At 39.7% G+C, this 21,782-nt stretch overlaps 1 protein-coding gene and 1 pseudogene across 1 annotated transcript in view; both read left to right on the top strand.

Annotated features, from left to right (window-relative positions):
• Eea1 (early endosome antigen 1) overlaps positions 1-21,782 on the top strand; it is a 104,865-nt gene that overhangs the window by 52,835 nt on the left and 30,248 nt on the right. Inside the window, exons 10-13 of the mRNA XM_032911691.1 lie at positions 4,625-4,741; positions 14,807-15,145; positions 16,121-16,270; positions 17,507-17,626. Coding sequence (XP_032767582.1) covers positions 4,625-4,741; positions 14,807-15,145; positions 16,121-16,270; positions 17,507-17,626 — 726 coding nt within the window. The remainder of the gene's footprint in view (positions 1-4,624; positions 4,742-14,806; positions 15,146-16,120; positions 16,271-17,506; positions 17,627-21,782) is intronic.
• Positions 19,330-21,137, top strand: LOC116908505 (annotated as a pseudogene).

Raw genomic sequence — 21,782 nt, forward strand, 5'->3', positions numbered from 1 at the left:
CTCAGCAGTAAAGAGATTGGCGGCTCTTCCCAGTACCCTCCTGTCCCTCCTGTTCCAGGGGATCTGACATTGTCTTCTTGACTTCCACGGGCAATGCACATACACGGTGTGCACACATTCATCACATAAAAGATGAGAAGATGCTGAGTCAAAGTCTGATAAGGAAGAATGTATTTTAGATGACTTTTAACTTGAGTAAGCCCAGCCATTTCCTGTACTTAGTAAAGGACTTGTGTTAATTAGATCTGACTGCTGACTGATAAGTTCTCAAATAAAAAAAGTACTCTCTTCACTTAAAAATGCCATCAAATGTTATTTGACATTTCTATGTAAAGGAACATGGTGACTAAATTTTAATGAAAGGTTATTTGACATTTCCATGTAAAGGAACATGGTGACTAAATTTTAATGAAAGTAACTAATGCTAGTTTTAGAGTATATATATTTTAAAGTGTAATCCCCTCTGACTTGTTTTAGTTGAGGATTAAAGAGTCATACTTGTTAATTTAAAATATTAGCAAAAGCCAGGCAGTGGTAGTATACATCTTTAATCTCAGCACTCAAGAGGAGAGGCAAATGGAGAAGCTACCCTGGTCTACAGAGCAAGTTTCAAGACAGCAAGGGCTACACAAAGAAACCTTGTCTCAAAAAACAAAAACAAAATCCCTCTGCCTCCTGATCCCCCAAAAGCAGTAGTATTCGAGTCACACTAATGTCATTAGACATGGATTTTTTTGGACACCACTAGGTTTCTGATACTCTACCAGGTCATTTTGGACACTGTGTTAGCTGTAAAGATTTCTCATTTGATCTTATAAAGTTCTCACACATTAGGAATCTGAGGCTCAATGAGGTGTAACCTGCTTTCAGGTCACATGTGTAAAATACAGAACCTAGGTCCTACATTCCCAGGTCCAGCATTCCTCCCTTAGCACCCTGTCTTCCATTTGTCTCATAATTGCCTCATGAGTGACTTCCTGCTGCTGACCTCTTTGCTTGCTTGTTGTCTTTCTTTGGAGACAGTGTCTCAGTCTGGCAGAGGCGAACCTGCAGCCTCTATGTGTCTCTGGCTGGCCTCAGTCTCCCATATGTGACGCTCTGTGCCTCGGCCTCCGTAGATGGAATCAGGACAGTGAGCCTCATGCCAAGCTTTTTGTACTACTAACCTTGTCCTCATGTTTATTACTACTTCAGGGTTTTGCCAGAATTGTATGTTGTTATGTATTGCATAATAACTGAAAATATTTTTATCTACTACTGTTTCCATAGAAACATTAGTATAATTGATTGTTTTATCTCATATACTTGTTTGTGACTTCATTTTTTTTGTTTCTACCTACTATGATTAAGTAGCATGTGTAATTAAAATTAAGTTCTCGTTCTCAGCTAATTATATTAGTGATTACATCATTTAAAAATTTTCTAGAATCAAATTATTATAGATGTGGTTACTTTTTCTTAATCAGAATCAAAATACATTAAAAGCCATTAGATAAGCAAGAAATCCAAGAATTTATCAAATGTTGGGATTGGTGGTATGTAATTTGGAACATATTGTTAAATACACCTTTGGGTTATTTTCCTCGAGATTTATATACCTTGTGAGCTCGTTATACTTGTCTATGCATTTATAAAAGTATATTTTTATTCTAAAGCATTTGAAGTGCTTAATAAGTAGTTGGAGTTTTTATACATTGAAGATTGAAGGTTTAAAGATTTAAAATTATTTTGAAAATCCTTCATGAAGGTAAATATTAAGGCTGCAATGAGTTTAGATATGTTATGATTCTAATGGAAATGATTTTAAAGAGTCTTAATTATAATCTTACTTGAATCTTAAGAGCAAGAATGTTTATGCAAGTATGGAGTAAGGATGCTTATAATCAGACATAGCTGTTTAAGATTATTTCAGCATTACATGTGTCAGTTTGAGAGATCATGTTTGTAAGTATGGTTGGACATTTTTATTGTGTTCTCAATGTGCACCTTGTCAGTACTGTCTTCCACCTTTCATCCACCATTTTATTATTTTTTTCTGCTTTCTAATGGAGATGCTTAAATTTGAGGTAATGTGCTTTGGGACACGTGCTAGTTTGGTACTGTCTTTATCCACCGCTTTCGGTTGTCCTGTGCAGTTTTGTGTGATAGGGCAATCTTAGAACTTCATAGACATCCTCATTTTTGTTTTGTTAATCAAACAAGTTCTCATCCATTTAAAATTATTATTTCTTAACAGTAGAAATTCAAGCAATAATTATGATTCTGTAGCACTAGCAGAATGTCAAAATATTGTTTCTTAGTTATTTGTAACTTAAAGTTCTACTAAAAACCTAATAATTCAGTTTAATAACATAGTATTACAAGGACAGTAAAATTTGTTAGGGTCTCATATATTGTTCTAATGGGTATAAAAATCTTTTAAATCTTTGAGGGGATGATCACTCATTAGGGAGTATATTTTGAATAAATACTAAGCAGGACAAACAATTCTAGGTTTTAGGAATACACCATTAAGTCAGCACCTGCTCTCATAAGATTCATATTCCTTTGTGGGAATTGAAAAATGTGTTAATTTGTATTAATCAGCTTTTTATTGCTGTGAAAGTCACCTGAGAGAAACAATTTCATAGGGTGAAAGATTTTGTTTTGGCTTCTGGTCTTAGTGCAGGTTTAGCTGGGTCCATTCCTTTAGAATATCATGATTGCCAGGGACTGTGGCAGAACTTGGCTACTTCTGGTAGCCAGGAAGTGCACAGAGCAGGAAACTGGGTCAAGATGTCCCTGATGACCACTTCTTCTCACTGTGCTTCACCTCTGAACATTTCATCACCCCCTACTAACAGGATCGAATCATGAATTAATTAATGGTCAGAGCCCTCATGATCCAGTCCATGATCTCTCTATGATTAGATCTACTGGATCACATGAGCCTTTTGAGATGTTTTTATAATCATACCATACCATGGTAGAAAGGGAAGTGATAATAGGTTCTATGTAGAAGGAAAAAACATAGGGCGTGTGTTGTGGTAGAGCCAGGAGTAATGTGGGGCAGTTTTACTAGCCTGGCTGGGAAGATATAAGTAAGGAGAATATAATGAGTGGGACTCACCATAAAGTCTGTAAAGAGGAATCCTGGAAAATGATTATAGCAAGTGCTGAACTGCAAGCCATAGATGACCTTGTGCTGTCAGGTGGCAAGGAAAGTCACCACAGAAAGAGAGAGACATTAGAGTGTCTATCTGAATAGAAAATATATTTTATGTCCCTAATTTCTCTTTAATCATTATTTTTCCTCAGATCAGAACAATATTTTATCATTTTAAAAGCTAGAAATGGCTGATAGTGTGCAACAGGGAAAGGGAAGTTCTCACAGAACCTCTCTTTCCTGTGTCTCCTTACAACTAACGTCTTCCTTCGGGGCCCACTCTTGCCACATCACTTCTCATCATAACCAAACTTAAACTTTTAAGTGCTCACATTAATCTAAACCAAACTTGTTTTCCTAATTTATGGTTATTAAATAAAATAAGTTCAATTCGGTCATTAATGTGTTTAATTGATTTCTGAAATTCAAAACTATTTTTTTTTCTAAATGGATGAAGACACAGCAGCTCTGAAAGTACCTGAAAGTCTGAGTTCTGTGTAGTCGGGTTCCTGAGAGCAGGAAACGTGTGAGCATGTCCCCGCAAACCAGGTCCTCCAGGTCTCCTCTGTGTGATGCAGGGGCTGTTTTGTAATCATATGGATAAAGGACTGGGTGCTAAGGGCAGAATTCTCAATAGATGGGTATGCATACTGTAAAGTTTATTCATCATAAAGAATGTATGCAATGGAACTGACTTACTTTATGTAAAAAGTAGAGCCAGCAAGAAATATTAGAAATACAAATTCATTTGTTAATATTATTTGCAGTACCTTTCTAATGTTTGAGCTTTTGTGTCTTAGAGGTTTGACTTTTTAAGATACTTGCCCACCTGATTTTCCTTTTTATTATTTTTAAGCAATCAAACTATCTAAACAATAAACACAATATTGTTATTGAAAGTGTTTAAATCCACTAACACACGTTTCTATTCAACTCTTAATGCTTGACCATAAAGTAGCTTTGGTTAATGAAACCATATGGGACCTTAGCTTGGTAAATTGTTTTGTTAAATATACTCCCATTATCATCAGAAAGGTGATTAGCCCAAATCAAACCAGATTGCGTATTTGAATATGCATGTTTTAATATGAAAGGAAATGTTTCTGATGTGGAAGGTTGAAGATTCTCTAGCTATAACTTGTGGCTTTCCTGTTTGGATTCAGGAAGCCTAAAGTATAGATTTAAAACCAAGAAATTAAAAGCTGAACCTTGATGATATCAAACAGATGAACACACCAGCATCTCCGCTGATGTGTAATTAAACAAACGAATCATGCATCTTGGGTGTTTTTTAAAAATTAATTTTAAGCAAAAAAATAATTAGGTGGGAGTATTTCTGGTATCAGAATAAAGATCAGGTTGTGATCAAAGTGTCAAGTGTTGCTTCAATTTTAACTGCACCAGCAGCAGAAACCATCAGTTTTTCAAATCTTTGCAGGCCTTCATTTCATTTGCTTTAATTGTTATTTTATTTTTCAGGCTACCATAAACCAGCTAAGGAGTGAACTTGCCAAAGGCCCCCAAGAAGTTGCAGTATATGTGCAGGAAATACAAAAACTTAAAGGTTCAGTTAATGAATTAACACAAAAAAACCAGGTAAGAATTTTAAAGCTTCATATAGTAGTGGATAGATTTTAATTTAATTATTAAATTTAATCATTAAAAATTAATTTAATTTTATTTATACAGTAGGGCAAGATAACTCACTCTTCTTTCCTCCTCTTTCTCTCCCTCTCCTGTATGTATGTATGCAAGTATGTATGTGTGTGCTTAATGTTAAGTATGTCCACATGGGTTCAAAGCAGTTTCCAAGAATTCTTCATGTGGCAAAACTGTGTCTTATACCCAAAGAACAAAGAAATGTTCCTTCCCTGAACTCCAGCCAATCACCATGTTCTCTTGTATTTCTATGACCTTTACACACCCAAGTCCTTTAGATAAGTGGAGTCATAAAGTGGAGACTAAACGCAGGAGTGAAATCCGCATGAATGCAGCATGAGGAAGTATTCGACTGTGGAGTTGTAGCCTAGCATTATTTTCCACGTTTTTATAACTACTCTCCTGGCTTCAGTTGACATGACATCCATCCTGTTATGTTCCGATGTACAGGACACACATCTCACCAGTCCTGTCTAGGTTTTACCCTTTTGCTTCCATTGCCTGTGCTTGAGGTGACAAGTGAAAGGAATTATTGACAGATTCAATGTCATGAATTTTTCCTTTATTTCCTTTAAGAAGTTTATCATCTTCGGTGTTATGTTTATGTCTTAGATTCACATTGGACTAATTTTTGTATACACATAAGACAGAAGCCCAGCTTCATCCTCCAGCACGTGGGGTCTCACCTGTCCTGATACCACTTGCTGTATGGGCAGGGACCTCTTTTAAAAATCATTTGACAGCGATCTACAGATTCAATGCAATCCCCATCAAAATACCAATCCAATTCTTCAAAGAGTTAGACAGAACAATTTGCAAATTCATCTGAATAACAAAAACCCAGGATAGCTAAAACTATCCTCAACAATAAAAGGACTTCAGGGGGAATCGCCATCCCTGAACTCAAGCAGTATTACAGAGCAATAGTGATAAAAACTGCATGGTATTGGTACAGAGACAGACAGATAGACCAATGGAATAGAATTGAAGACCCAGAAATGAACCCACACACCTATGGTCACTTGATTTTTTGACAAAGGAGCCCCAAACCATCCAAGGGAAAAAAGATAGCATTTTCAGCAAATGGTGCTGGTTCAACTGGAGGTCAACATGTAGAAGAATGCAGATCGATCCATGCTTATCACCCTGTACAAAGCTTAAGTCCAAGTGGATCAAGGACCTCCACATCAAACCAGACACACTCAAACTAATAGAAGAAAAACTAGGGAAGCATCTGGAACACATGTGCACTGGAGAAAATTTCCTGAACAAAACACCAATGGCTTATGCTCTAAGATCAAGAATCGACAAATGGGATCTCATAAAACTACAAAGCTTCTGTAAGGCAAAGGACACTGTGATCAGGACAAAACGGCAACCAACAGATTGGGAAAAGATCTTTACCAATCCTACAACAGATAGAGGCCTTATATCCAAAATATACAAAGAACTCAAAAAGTTAGACCGCAGGGAGACAAATAACCCTATTAAAAAATGGGGTTCAGAGCTAAACAAAGAATTCACAGCTGAGGAATGCCGAATGGCTGAGAAACACCTAAAGAAATGTTCAACATCTTTAGTCATCAGGGAAATGCAAATCAAAACAACCCTGAGATTTCACCTCACACCAGTGAGAATGGCTAAGATCAAAAACTCAGGTGACAGCAAATGCTGGCGAGGATGTGGAGAAAGAGGAACACTCCTCCATTGTTGGTGGGGTTGCAGACTGGTACAACCATTCTGGAAATCAGTCTGGAGGTTTCTCAGAAAATTGGACATTGAACTGCCTGAGGATCCAGCTATACCTCTCTTGGGCATATACCCAAAAGATGCCCCAACATATAAAAAAGACACGTGCTCCACTATGTTCATCGCAGCCTTATTTATAATAGCCAGAAGCTGGAAAGAACCCAGATGCCCTTCAACAGAGGAATGGATACAGAAAATGTGGTACATCTACACAATGGAATATTACTCAGCTATAAAAAACAACGACTTTATGAAATTCGTAGGCAAATGGTTGGAACTGGAAAATATCATCCTGAGTGAGCTAACCCAATCACAGAAAGACATACATGGTATGCACTCACTGATAAGTGGCTATTAGCCCAAATGCTTGAATTACCCTAGTTGCCTAGAACAAATGAAACTCAAGACGGATGATCAAAATGTGAAGGCTTCACTCCTTCTTTAAAAGGGGAACAAGAATACCCTTGGCAGGGAAGAGAGAGGCAAAGATTAAAACAGAGACTGAAGGAACACCCATTCAGAGCCTGCCCCACATGTGGCCCATACATATAGAGCCACCCAATTAGACAAGATGGATGAAGCAAAGAAGTGCAGGCCGACAGGAGCCGGATGTAGCTCGCTCCTGAGAGACACAGCCAGAATACAGCAAATACAGAGGCGAATGCCAGCAGCAAACCACTGAACTGAGAACGGGACCCCCGTTGAAGTAATCAGAGAATGAACTGGAAGCGCTTGAAGGGGCTTGAGACCCCATATGTACACCAATGCCAAGCAACCAGAGCTTCCAGGGACTAAGCCACTACCTAAAGACTATACATGGACTGACCCTGGACTCTGACCTCATAGGTAGCAATGAATATCCTAGTAAGAGCACCAGTGGAAGGGGAAGCCCTGGGTCCTGCTAAGACTGAACCCCCCAGTGAACTAGACTGTCGGGGAGGGGCGGCAATGGGGGAGGGTGGGGAGGAACACCCATAAGGAAGGGGGAGGAAGGGATGTTTGCCTGGAAACCGGAAAGGGAATAACACTCTAAATGTACATAAGAAATACTCAAGTTAATAAAAAAAAAAAAAAAGATATCCTCCTATAACAAAGAGGAAAAAAAAATCATTTGACTATTGCCTTAGTCTGTTTCAGCTTCTGTAACAAAACTGTATAAACCAAATGGCCTATAATTAGCAGAAATTTATTTCTCGCTGTTATTTAAACTATAACATCCAAATTTAGACACAAAATTTCTTATCTTGATAGTGTGCATGCTCTCTGGTCCATGGTTGGTGCCTTCTTGTGTCCTTGCAGGAGAAGGACCACAGGTCTCTCCTTGTCATTTCATGTCCTCCTCAAGGAGCACTAATGCCATCCCTGAGGCTTTGGCCAAAAGCCCAGTAACCTCTCAGTGGGGATTCTCCTTTGCCTTGGGGATTAGGACTTGAAATGTGACTTGAGACCATAGCAACCATGTATGTGAATTTCTAGGCAGTCTGTTCCACTCATCTTTGTTTCTGTTTATGCCTGGACCACAGTGGAATTATTATCTTGTAGTGAGTTTTGACATCGGAAAATGCAAAACTGAGTTTTTTTCTTTTTATTCTTTTAGGAATCTTTTGTTTGTTTTAGGTTTTCAGACAGTGTCTTGTTATGTAACTGATGCTGTCCTAGAACATGCTATGTAGCCCAGGCTGGCCTCAAACTTGTAATCTTCTGTCCATGCCTCTCCAGTGCTATTATAGACATGTGCCGTCACATCATGCATCTTTGTGTGCACACATGTATGTTTAATGTTAATGATCTCTGCCTTATTCCTTGTAAATGAGCAACAGTAATATTCGATTTTAGGTTAAGAAAGCATTAACATTAATTCTGTGGGGCTACATGTGTGTGTATAGGTATGTATGCCTTCGTACACTGAGGCCAGAGGTTGACATGGCTGTCTTCTACAACTATTGTCCACCTTCTAAAAAGATTTCATTTATTCATTTTGTAATTAGGTGTTTATTACAGGTAGTTCTTTCTTTTTTTTTTTTAAATTAACTTGAGTATTCTTATTTACATTTCGAGTGTTATTCCCTTTCCCGGTTTCTGGGCCAACATCCCCCTAGCCCCTTCTTTATGGGTGTTCCCCTCCCCATCCTCCCCCCATTGCCGCCCTCCCCCCAACAATCACGTTCACTGGGGGTTCAGTCTTGGCAGGACCAAGGGCTTCCCCTTCCACTGGTGATCTTACTAGAATATTCATTGCTACCTATGAGGTCAGAGTCCAGGGTCAGTCCATGTGTAGTCTTTAGGTAGTGGCTTAGTCCCTGGATGCTTGGCATTGTTGTTCACAGGTAGTTCTTTTTAAATAAGCATTTTTATTTTTGAAAGTTTTATAGTGGACTGGAGCGATGGCTCAGTGGTTAAGAGCAGAGGTCCTGAGTTCAAATCCCAGCAACCACATAGTGGCTCTCAACCATCTTAATGAGATCTGATGCCCTCTTCTGGTGTGTCTGAAGACAGCTACAGTGTACTTATATATAATAAATAAATTTTTTTAAAAAGAAAGTTTTAATATGTATACACTGTATATTGATGATATCTACCTACTACTACCTACTTTCCCCTAGTGCTTGCCACCCTTTCTCTCCAAAGTTTATGTTCCCTGAATTGTTATTGATTACCTGAGTCTAATTAGTGCTGGTCATATGTACAGGGCTATGTGGCCATCTCCTGGGACATGAGAACCCAAAGAAGAGCAACTCTTCCTCAGCACTTAACTACCAATAACTCCTCCTCTGATAGGGGTGGGTATTGGTGTCCCCTCTAAATCTATGCTGAGATTCTGACTGACTTGATCTTGTACAGGTCTTGTGCTGTGTGTTGATGCTAAGCTACATCTGAAAGTCAGCCTTTCGGAGCACTCCTTCCCATTTGCTATCACTTAAATTCTTCTGCCTTTCTTCTAAGAGTTCTCTGAGCCTGACAAGGTAGAACATTGGTGTAGATAATCACCTATAGTTGAGCACTCCGTTACTTATACTTGGCACCCTTACCAGTTACGAGCCTCGTCACTAACCCGCTGTAAAAAAGAAGCTTCTCTAACTGAAGTGTAAAGAAGCAGAAAACTAAGAGTAGACTGTTGTTTGATAACACGCCCGCTCACTGAAACAGCATGCAGCACTCTAGGGCCTGTGGTCCCCCCAGGCACAGGCTTGGTAATGGGGCTATCACACTAAGCAGGAGACACTTCAGTGGAGCAGGTCTTACATCTAACCAGGACGTCATAAGTCTTAGGGAGGGATCACATGCCTCACATTGCAAGTTTTAATTCTTAACAAATCAGTGAACTGATATTTATCCCCCAGCCTCAGCCTTCTGAGTAGCCAGTTTTACAGGCCTGTGGCATCCATCCTAACTTGTACATTATCTTTTGATGGATGTTATATAAAATAACTTAATGCTGTTTTTATGGGCAATTTACCTCATCTATGTAGATAGGTAAAATATGATGGAAAATCTTATTTTATGCTGTTAAAGTTTTCAGCTTTTATCCAGTGCTTATAAATTACTGGCCTTAAAAATCCTAAAACTAAAGTGATAAATGGAAGAAACTACCTTGTTCTTTTTAAATAAAATTGTATTTAAACAAAATTCTGTACCTCAAGTTAATAATTTTTCATATAAATTCTGGGCAAAATCACATTAGTTTATCTGAGGCTATTTATATGGCAGGTAAGAGACTGAGCTGTTTTGGAGGGTCTTATCCATCATCTTTTATCTGCTTTCCTTTAGCAGTCTCAGGCTAGGATGTACATGGTCAAAGTGGGGGTGGATAAGGTGAACACTTCAGATACTGCTATGCACTACCATTCCGATTGGTAATACTGATGACCATTGTGCCTGCAGATTTCAGAGCCACAGATTCCCGCAGCCCTGGACTGGATATTTTTTTTATGTGTATGAGTATATGTTTTTATGTGTATACCAGTGTACCACATGTGTGTTGGTGCTCTTGAAAGCCTGGGAAGGGTGTCGATTCTCTGAAACTGGAGTTACAGATAGTTTTAGTTGCTTTGTTGGTGCTAAGATACAAACACTGGATCCTCTACAAGAACAAGTGCTCTTAACGGCTGAGCCAAATCTATAACCCCTATATAAAAGTTCTGTATGAAATATTTATATATGATTTAAAGTGCATGGGAGACTGTGCATGGGCTATGTAGACACTGTACATTTTGTATATGGACTTGAGTGTCATTGCCTTCTATCGTATTTAGACCATCTTAGGACTGATAACTAGGGATGGACTGGTAAGAGCAGGATAGTGCGTAGCCAAAGCCATGTCTATACCCCAGCTTTGCCACTACTGACCAGGCTCTTCTGTTAGAGATAGTATTATCAGTCTCTTAGTAAACACGGATAATTAGCAGACTGAAAGGTGCTAAGGGTTTCATGAGGTTTTAGTAAGTACCTCAGCAAATATTGATTTTATTTTTAAATTTTAATTTTTTTTTTTTAGCAAATGTAATAATAGGGTTGGGTCAAGACCATGGTCAAAGTTCTCCTGACTTATAGCCCACTGAATCAGAACAGACCTTTATAGAACTCATAGCTTCTAACTGAGCCTTTAAGGATGCTAAGGAGGGTTTCATAATGTGTAAAGGGATTAACAGAACCTCATTTTGAAAGGTAGATGTAAAGAGGTATGGAACCAAGCAAGAGTTCATAAAATGTAAGATGTCAGATGATTATCTAGAAAGCACTTAAAATGTCATTCTTTTTCATTCATTCCTTTTACACGGGCAAGTAACAATTTGATAACAAATGAAACATAGGGAAATTGTTATTTTAAGAAAATTTGAAGCTGGGTGTGGCAGTGCATACCTTTAATCCCAGCACTCAGGAGGCAGTGATTTTGAGGCCAGCTTGGTCTACAGAATGAGTTCCAGGACAGCCATGGCTACACAGAGAAACCCTGGAGGGGGTGACGGGGAGGAGGAGGAGGAGGAGAAGGGAGGGAGGGAGGGAAGAAAATATGATGGAAAATTAAAAGGGGAGACGTTTTCATTATACAGATGATTATTATCTAGGCTTCATATACACCTCATAATTTAAATTGAGTAGGACAAATTTTAGAGCCTCAGGGAACATTCAGTTCATTAATTGATCTACTATCTAAACTATGAATTTTAAGAAACTTGATTTAGAAAAATAATGACTGCTGCTTAGTTAAATTATATTAGTTTAACTTCCTATTTCTCATTTGTAAATAGGAAAAATATCAAGATCTGTTGTCAGGATAGATACGAGGAATTGAAAGGAACTGTTGTTTTCTTTAAGGGATGTCATTGTATTTTCAAACAGTTAATGTTAAAAGTTGAGTGCTGGGATTATAGGTGCGTGCCGCTTCCTGAGCCTGATAGGTAGCATTTGCTTACTATTTTAGGACAAGTGAACTTTAAATAGTCACTGCTTGCCGTGTACTTTATATCTAAAGAGTGAAGGCTTCTGGAAAGCCATGGAGAAGGGCGAATTACTCAGTGGCTTTATAAGTAAGCCCATGGGAAAGAAGAGTAACGAAATAGCCTCAATTTGATACCACATTTACAACTTATATGCCATGCAGCTGCTCAGTATCTGTGAGCTTACAATGTTTAAAAATGATTTTATAGCTCATTAAGCAGATTTAATTAGCTTATGAATCTAAAATGTGATTTTTCAAAATATTTCTAAATGCGGCACTATGTAGAGATTATTTGAAGTTACTAATTAATAAGACATATGTTCCTGAAAGATTGTCCTTTATGCTGTTTATTCATAAGGGTCATTCTTCCTCTAGTCTTTTGTGTGCCTTTTCGGAATGTTTTTATTGCTTGGTTAAGGTTCATACTGTTGAGTCTTAAGTTTCTGTTCATCGTTTTCTGAGTTTGCTCTTCATCCTTGTCATAGTAACGGTTTCTACTGCTGTGATGAAACAACACGAGCAAAAAGCAAGTTGGGGAGGAAAAGGTTGTTTTGACTTATACTTCGCCATCATAGTCCATCACTGAAGGAAGCCAGGGCAGGAACTCAAACAGGGCAGGAACCTGGAGGCAGGGGCGTAGGCAGAAGCCATGGGGCAGGCTGCTGCTTACAGGCTTGCTTGTTTTGCTTACCCTGCTCTCTTACAGACCCCAGGACCACCAGCCCAAGAGTGTCACCACCCACCATGGGCAGGGCCTTCCCCATCAATCACTAAATAAGAAAATGCCCTACAGGTGTACCCTCAGCTCAATCTTGTGGAGACATTTTCTTAATTGAGGTTCCCTCCTCTAAGATGGCTTAGCTTGTGTCAACTTGACAGAAAACTGCCCAGCAGAATTCTTTCCCTCTTCTTCTTGTATACTTACTTTTCTGGTTGCTGCTTGTTTTGTAATTTTTTTTCAATAATCACTTTAACTTACTTTTTCTTGGGGAAATGGTCAAGAATCTTCACTGTGTGTTGGTGTCTAGACTTTTCTCTGCTTTTTCCCACTGAGGTTTTAAGGTTTGCTGTTACCCCTACCTGTATTTATTTCCTTTCCTTATATCTGTTAACACACATTTCCTTAATTCTTACCAAACAACCTCAAACTGTTATTTTCTTACTTTCAGCTTTATCTGATTTAACTTATTATTTTTTAATTATTATTTGACAATCCCCAATTGATACATATACAACATTTAACCCCTACACCTCAGGCATCATGAAAGAATGGCAGAAGGACTGTAAGAGCCTGTGGACTAGGGCATCTACAAGGTAGTGTCTTCTATATAATTACAGTGACTGCACCCATGACATCTTAACAGTGTGGTCACCGAAAGATCTGCATGATGATGTCACCAGTTGACAGCCATCACAGGTGGGGAATCTCACAGGACCCCATGACAGTAGAAGAGCTACAACCAATAATGGCTTCGGAGAGAGGGAAACCAATCTCCAGAGGCCAGCCCAATCCCAGTGGTCAGCCTTAAACATAACACATGTGCTTCTGAGCAACACCAAATGAACTCAGCAGGTTGTACGTGTCTGTCTGTCTGTCTGTCTGTCTCTCTTCTCTCTCTCTCTCTCTCTCTCTCTCTCTCTCTCTCTCTGTGTGTAAAACAAAGAAGAAGTCATAAATTCGGAAGGTGGCTGGGGAGGACACAGGAGGAGTTTGGGCTAGGTGGGATAGAAACAAATGATGTAAGTACAGGACTCATATGTTAAATTTTCAAGTTGTAAAAACAAAAATTGTTCTTTCCTTCTTCTTCTGTTCTTTTCCCTTCCCCTGGCAACTGACTTGGCTTCTTGCATGCAACAAGGGGTTTGGCCGTGACAGATGACACTCTAGCCATTTTAAATCTGTTTCTGCTGATGAATTAATTCAGCTGTTTTGGAAAGGCTATTTTAAACATATCTGTTCTACTTATACAGTATCTGTTTAAGATATGGAGGGTCTCATAGCCCTTATGTCTAAAACCATCTCTTCTTGTGCAGTGAGTAAATAATGTCCACTGACAGACCAGGTTCTGCCTACAGTTTCTTCTTAGCATGTGTGCTTTGCTTAGGGAAGTTAAAATGTGTCTGTATTTTATGTGATTTTAAAACAGTCAATGTCACTTGAAACAACAGTACTGAGACCAGCATTAGAATTCAGGTTGATTGATCTGTGATTGATTATATTATTTTTATGTCATTTTTGCTAGTTTGAGTAAAGTAAAATTATGAAGTAGCTAAATATTTTTAGATCATTTCTTTATATACCCAGAAAGAAATTTGAGTTCATTTTAGTTTGTAACTCTAAAAAAGTGGTCTTTATACAAAAGGGAAGAAAAAAATGCAGACAGTCAGATCCGACAGTAGAGAGGCAGGTGACATCGCTGTGCTTTGCTGTCAGTGTGGACACTGGAAAGCCTAAGGCAGGGAGGGGCCCTCAGAGTGTTAGTGTCACAATAGTTTTATTGCATGAAAAGTAGCTTTCACTTTTAACTTAAGTAGAAACATAAATATGCTACATACCACCAAATATTTCAGGGTGTGTGTGCGTGCGTGTGTGTTTTCAGGTTAAGGCAATATTTTCTTGGTAATTTCTATTTTGTATTAGTACAGTTTAATCATGATGGCCAATAATAAAATTATAAGTTGGTATGCCATAATTCTTCCTAAAGTATCTCCTAGAGTTTTATACACTGTCATATTGGCTACTCGAAAGATAGTTTGAGACACTGGGATAATTAAAAAGTATTACAATATCAATTTTAAACTTGATGTTTCAGACCTTGACGGAGAAATTGCAGAAGAAAGACCTGGATTACACCCACTTAGAGGAGAGGCATAACGAAGAGGCCGTGAGTAGAAAGAACACCCAGGCAGCCCTCCACCAAAGGGACCTGGATTGCCAGCAGCTTCAGGCAAGGCTGACTGCATCCGAAGGCTCACTACAGAGGGTCCAGGGAGAGCTCAGGGAAAAGGGAGAGGCTGCTCAGAAGCTCAAAGAAGAACTGCGGGAAGTAGAGACCAAGCACCAGCATCTTAAAGTGGAGTTCAAGCAGCTGCAGCAGCAGCGGGAAGAGAAGGAGCAGCATGGGCTGCAGCTGCAAGGGGAAGTCAGTCAGGTGAGAACTGCCATACTGTTCATACAGACCACCGTTGTGACACATTTGTTAATCAGCAGAAAGTGCCTAGTACAGCGTACAGAGTAGGTTGTAGCAGTTACAGCTAATTCAGATTGTTCACCATTCTTTAGTTCAGTATTGTTGTGGGAGGAAGGCTCAGCCTTTAACCCTGGCTGCTCTTCCAGAGGCCCTTGGTTGGATTCCCAGCATCCACTCGGCAGCTCATGACCACTGTAGCACCAGTTCTAGGAGATCCGTTACCCTTTTCATGCCTCCTGGGCACCAGGCACACATGGTGCACAGATAATGCATGCAAGCAAAATACCCATGCGAATGAAATAAAACCTTCAATAATGATTTTTAAAAATATAATTAAAAAATTTAGGTCAAGTGTGGTAGTTCTTAACTATGGAAAACTAACAAAAATCACCATGGGAAGTTCAAAGGAATGTGTCTAAATATGCCTTGAATATCATAATTTTTAAGTTTCATTTTATAGCTTAAATCCCTCACCTTGGTCTCTTATATTTTAAAAGTGTATTATTAATTTGTATATGGGTATTTTGCTGGCACATGCATGCTTGATACCTGCAGGGTTCAGAAGAGGGGGTCAAATGCAGTAAACTGGAGTTGCAGATGTTGTCAGCTGCCGTGTGGGTGCTGGAAGCCAAATCCAGATTCTTTGGCAGAGCAGCCAGTGCTCTTAAACTGCTCAGTCACCTCCTCTCCAACCAGAGTATTCTGTGTTTTTTAAGGGAAAACCAAAACAGGTACAAAATATGTTCATAATTTATTATCAGTTATGTGGTTAAAATTCAGTTGTAGTTTAAGTTGTTCTGTAGTATAAGGTGTGGAGGGACGTACAGTGGAAAGATAGCATACAGTTACCTGGTGAAAAATACAGTCTAGTAAGGTAGGTGGTGCTGTGCGTGTTTACATTACATATATGTGCACACTTACATTTCTGTTTTAAAGTTACATAGCAAACTTCTGGAGACTGAGCGCCAACTAGGGGAAGCTCACGGTAGGCTGAAGGAGCAGAGGCAACTTTCAAGTGAGAAGCTGATGGATAAGGAACAGCAAGTGGCTGACTTACAGCTCAAGCTCTCTCGTCTGGAAGAGCAGGTAGGCTAGCATCTGGAACTGAACGGGATTATAGCAGATGACTGCAGACTTGAAGTATCTTAAACATGATGCATTCATCTTTGCATCAAGAACTCTAATTGTAATTGTTTTTATTTCACATTGCTGCATCTATTTCTCCCCACCTAGAAGATCCTACGTACTCACTCCATTTTTAAGTTGCACATTTTACTGTCATCGTATTCCTCAGAGTTCCCCCTGGACATGCACACACTGCATTGTAGCCCTGGACATGCACACACTGCATTGTAGCCCTGGACATGCACACACTGCATTGTAGCCCTGGACATGCACACACTGCATTGTAGCCCTGAACATGCGCACACTGCATTGTAGCCCTGGACATGCACACACTGCATTGTAGCCCTGGACATGCACACACTGCATTGTAGCCCTGGACATGCACACACTGCATTGTAGCTTTCATGGGAAGGGCTGGGCCTCCGGCTGCTGTGCTCTTCTTACCAAGGAAGAGCCACCTCCTAACGAGATGGGCAGATACCTGGGATGGATCAGCAGCAGCATACAAATGCGACTTGAGGATTTTATTTCGAATAGTTTACCCTATTGGGTGTGTAGTATAGCACAGTAATACAGGTTGCCTAGTGTATATCAGGCCCTAAGTTCAACTCACAGCACCACAAAAGAAAGGCCTACAAATCATTTGTTTGAATATTACCCCAGAAAAATTTGTAGGTGCTAGATGGCACCCTTATGTAGTTAAAGTAAATGTTATGATTGAATTATGACTTTTATTTGAATTAGACAAATAGGTTAAAATCTGCTAATTCAGCAATAGATTTTTCTTTAAGAGTAATGTCTTAAGTGTGGTAACATATTGGATTCTTTTCTAATATACCATAAATATAACCATTAAAAAGTAAGAAAAATGCAGATACTGTGGTTTAGGTTATTGTTACACATAACTTGTGTATTAATCACTTTAGAATAGTGGTATACAAAAATTCAGTGATAAACCAGTCTAAAGAAAGATTTATTTTCTTTTCAGGATAGTTTTAGTGGGTAGAGGATAGCTTCTTAGTCATGATATTAAAATTCTGTAATGAAAATTGAGAGACTGCTTTAAAGCTGATTTTCCACATGACTGGAGTCATTTCTCTTTTCTAGTGTGAGAATTGACATAATGCCAAACATTTATACTTAATACAATCACATTATGTCTTAAGTTCTCACTCAACTAACTCTACATTTTTTAAGTTGAAGGAAAAGGTAACAAATTCCACTGAATTGCAACATCAATTAGAAAAATCAAAGCAACAGCACCAAGAACAGCAAGCTCTTCAGCAAAGCACTACAGCCAAACTCCGAGAAGCTCAGGTAAGGGTGTTCTAATATTCTAGGCCAAAGGACAACAGGGTCTTTAGTCTTTTGTAGTGACAGACCTACATTAGGGTTGTAACTGATAGTTAGAACATATTCTTTCTATTTCTATGAGTAAAAATGAAAGTATTTTAAAATTATTTATTGTAAATACATATTATGAGTGTAGATGTACATGTGTGTACACATGCATGTGGAGCCCAGAAATCATGCTTTATATATAATTCATTAAGTATTCAGATACACTACATTTGTTAGATACAATTATTTATTAAATTGCCTGCCTGGTTAGATGTAAAGATGGGGAAATAGTTCAGCTGGCAAAATGCTGGCTATGAGAGCATGAAGCAACTCATGAAGCTTGTGCTCCTATCCCTGCTACCCTCATAAACAACCATGCAAAGTAGCATGCCATCACCTGCAATCCCAGTGCTGAAGAGGTGGAAGTCTTGATGGCCTAGCCTGTCATTGGTTATCAGAGACCATGTCTCAAAGATAAAGTGGACAAGCCATGGAGGAAGACAACTAGTGTTGATTTCTGGACTCCACATGCATGTGTACACACATGTACCTCTATACTCATAATTTCGTAGTTCTACAGTGTAATGTAGTATGTGTTGATCATACCTTTTACTTCTTAGCATTACCTGAACACTGGAACTATAGGTAAAGAAAATATAGTTGATTGGACTAAATTAGTACAGATTCTATCACATAAAAGAAGTTTAGTTTGTTATATGAGAGAAGATACAGGTTTGAAATGAACTTGCCTTTCATACTCGTTTATTCCTCCTTTCTTTGATTTATTGGATATTGCTGAGCACTGGATGCCAGACACAGCTCAGTACTGACCATGAAGAGGCACAGGGCCTCCCCTCTAGGAAAGCAGTCTAGTGGTGTGTGTGTAGGAATCCTTGTGGTGTCATCTCTGCAGTAAGTTATCTTTTGTTTTTGAGTTTGAAGAACGAATGACACAAGGGTCAGACAAAGAGAGAAAAAGAATCCTGGATTCATTTATCACTTCTTGTGTTTAATCAGTGAACAATATTACTTATGTCTCTTCTCATCCAAGGAACTGATTCTGTATCTATTTATAGTAGTGAGTAAAAGGTACAACAGTGTCTGCTGTCATGGATGCTTGGTGATGGAGCAAACAGTGCCCAGGGTAAATAAGCAGGATGCATAACGATCTAAGTGTTGTCATGTACAGGAGGAGGGCCAGGGAGGAGGCGTGTGCAGTGCTGTGTGAGGGTCACAGTGCTAGGCAGGGTTGCTTGGTGTCTGACTGTGCAACAAAACACCACGACCAGGAGGCAAGAGGGAGAAAAGGGAAAGACGGCTCAGGAGTTCGCCTGGGTTCCAGACAGAATGAAACCTGAGACTCTTGCTGGATTTGCAACATGGAGGTCTTTGACCTTGGTGAGAACAATTTGGACAAAAAAGATGCAATGAACACTGATTGGAGGCAGGGGGGGGAGAGAGAGAGAGAGAGAGAGAGAGAGAGAGAGAGAGAGAGAGAATATATGCAGAACACGATTGTGTAACTAGTTTACTCTGGGATTTTACTGTTAAGGGTAGGAAAGAAATGAATGGAAATTTTGGTAGAGGTCAACAGCTAAGAGGGTTTTCTTACACAGTGTCTCAAAATTCATTCTATAGGTGTAGACACAGCTGGAAATAATGGTCCTCTTGGGAGATGGAGGGGTTCAGGTGAACATGCTTAGTTCCTCATTCCCTGCTCACAGTACATATAAGTTCATCTTTTTCCTAATGTGTGTAAGAAAACGATGGGTGAGGGAACAGGAAAAGTCTCGTGGAAGTGGGAGAAGTCTGAGAAACCAAATACTATAGTGTCATTCCAGTCCTCCACTCACTTATAAACTAATCGTGGGAACATAGGTAGCAGTTACACGACCCAAACAGAGTTTGTTTTGGAAAAGTTATGGGAGATTTCCTACAAATGGCCGCCTGAGTCACTGGATGTGTATTTCTGGGTAGGGACAGAGATGTAGGTTCCAGGTAAGCATTGCGTGGACAAGGATACTAAAGATAGTATGAGCTCAACTGTTGGGCTTTGCTGGAGCTTCAGATCTAAAGAAACAATGTGGACAAGTGGAGATATCTGTTAGATAAGCAGTTAAGATAACCCATAACCTTGCTCAATATAATTTCAATAAAGTGATAGGAAACAATATAAATGAAAGATGTGGGAGCTAGGAAAAGAAATATAAATTATTTTTGTAACTTAAATGTGAATTATATGAAGAGTGGGTAGAAACTAGAGGGAAATTTGGTTTACAAAGTATTGTTGAGATATAAAGAGATTTGAATAGGTTTCTTGTTCATGACAGCGACTGATACAGAGTGTCATTAAAAAATGCTGAGCTCTTCCCCCATCTTGCAAGATGGCGGGTAAAAAGGCAGAGAATCCTGATACAGAGGAGAAGAAACCTGTGGCCAAGAAGGCTGGCGGTGATGGTGCTGCCTCCCGTGCCCAGCTTGCTGGTGCAGCCAGAAAGGGTAGCCCTAAGGTTAAAAAGCCCAAGAAGGGGAAGCCCCATTGCAGCCGAAACCCTGTCCTGGTTAGAGGAATTGGCAGGTACTCCCGATCTGCTATGTATTCCAGAAAGGCCTTGTACAAAAGGAAATACTCAGCTGCCAAGACCAAGGCTGAGAAGAAGAAGAAAAAGGTCTTTGTTACTGTCACAAAAACAGTTGGTGGGGACAAGAATGGTGACACCCGTGTGGTGAGGCTTTGAAAAATGCCTAGGTATTATCCTACTGAAGAGGTGCCTCAGAAGCTGCTGAGCCATGGCCAGAAGCCCTTCAGCCAGCATGTGAGGAGGCTGCGCTCCAGCACCACTCCCGGGTCTGTCCTCATCATCCTCACTGGGCGCCACAGGGGCAAGAGAGTGGTTTTCCAGTGCACCTGGGCAGTGGCTTGCTACTTGGGACTGGACCTCTTGCCCTCAACAGAGTTCCTCTGCGCAGAACACACTAGAAGTTTGTCATCGCCACCTCTACAAAAGTTGATATCAGCGAGGTTAAAATCCCCAAACACCTGACTGACGCTTACTTCAAGAAGCCTCTGCGCAAGCCCAGGCATCAGGAGGGCGAGACCTTCCACACAGAGAAGGAGAAATAGGAGCTTACAGGGCAGCGAAAGGCTGATCAGAAAGCTGCGGACTCACAGATTTTGCCAAAGATGAAAGCTGTTCCTCAGCTGCAGGGCTACCTGCCGTCTCAGTGCTCCCTGACGAACAGCATGTTCCTCACAGACTGGTGTTCTAATTGTTAACAACCTAATCAACAGCTTCATAAGCTTAAAAACATGCTGGAAGAGAAGTTCTAAAGGAATCAGACGATAAGACGCTATGACACCTCACACAGAGGGGAGTATATCTGGGCTTATCCAGAGTGGCTGGATATAGAATTAACTCAAACAAATCATTAGCCTTCCTCGACTCAAAGGATAAACAGTCTGAGAAAGAAATTAGGGGAATGGCACCCTTCACAATAGCCACAAATAACATACAATACCTCGGTGTGACTCTAACCAAGCAAGTGAAAGATGTGTCTGTTGACAAGACCTTCAAGTCTCTGAAGAAAGAAGTGGAAGAAGACCTCAGAAGATGGAAAGACCTCCCATGCTCACAGATTGGCAGGGTTAAAGATGGCAGGTCAAAATGGCCATCTTGCCGAAAGTAATCTACAGATTCAATGCAATCCCCATCAAAATGCCAACTCAATTCTTCATAGAATTAGAAATAGCAATTTGCAGATTCATTTGGAATAACAAAAAACCCAGGATAGGGAAAACTATTCTAAAAAATAAAAGAACTTCTAGGGGAATTACCATGCCTGACCTCAAACTGTATTATAGAACATTCATGATAAAAGCTACATGGTATTGGTAGAGACGGGCAGGTAGATCAGTGGAATTGAATTGAAGACCCAGAAGTGAACCCACACACCTACGGTCACTTGATCTTTGAAAAAAGAGCTAAAACTATCCAATGGAAGAAAGACAGCCTTTTCAACAAATGGTGCTGGTTGAACTGGAGGTCAGCATGTAAAAGATTGCAGATTGACCCATTCTTATCTCCTTGTACAAATCTCAAGTAATTGAATCAAAGACCTCCACATAAAACCA

This window comes from Rattus rattus, chromosome 1 (assembly GCF_011064425.1).
Source record: "Rattus rattus isolate New Zealand chromosome 1, Rrattus_CSIRO_v1, whole genome shotgun sequence".
Classification (NCBI taxonomy): domain Eukaryota; kingdom Metazoa; phylum Chordata; class Mammalia; order Rodentia; family Muridae; genus Rattus; species Rattus rattus.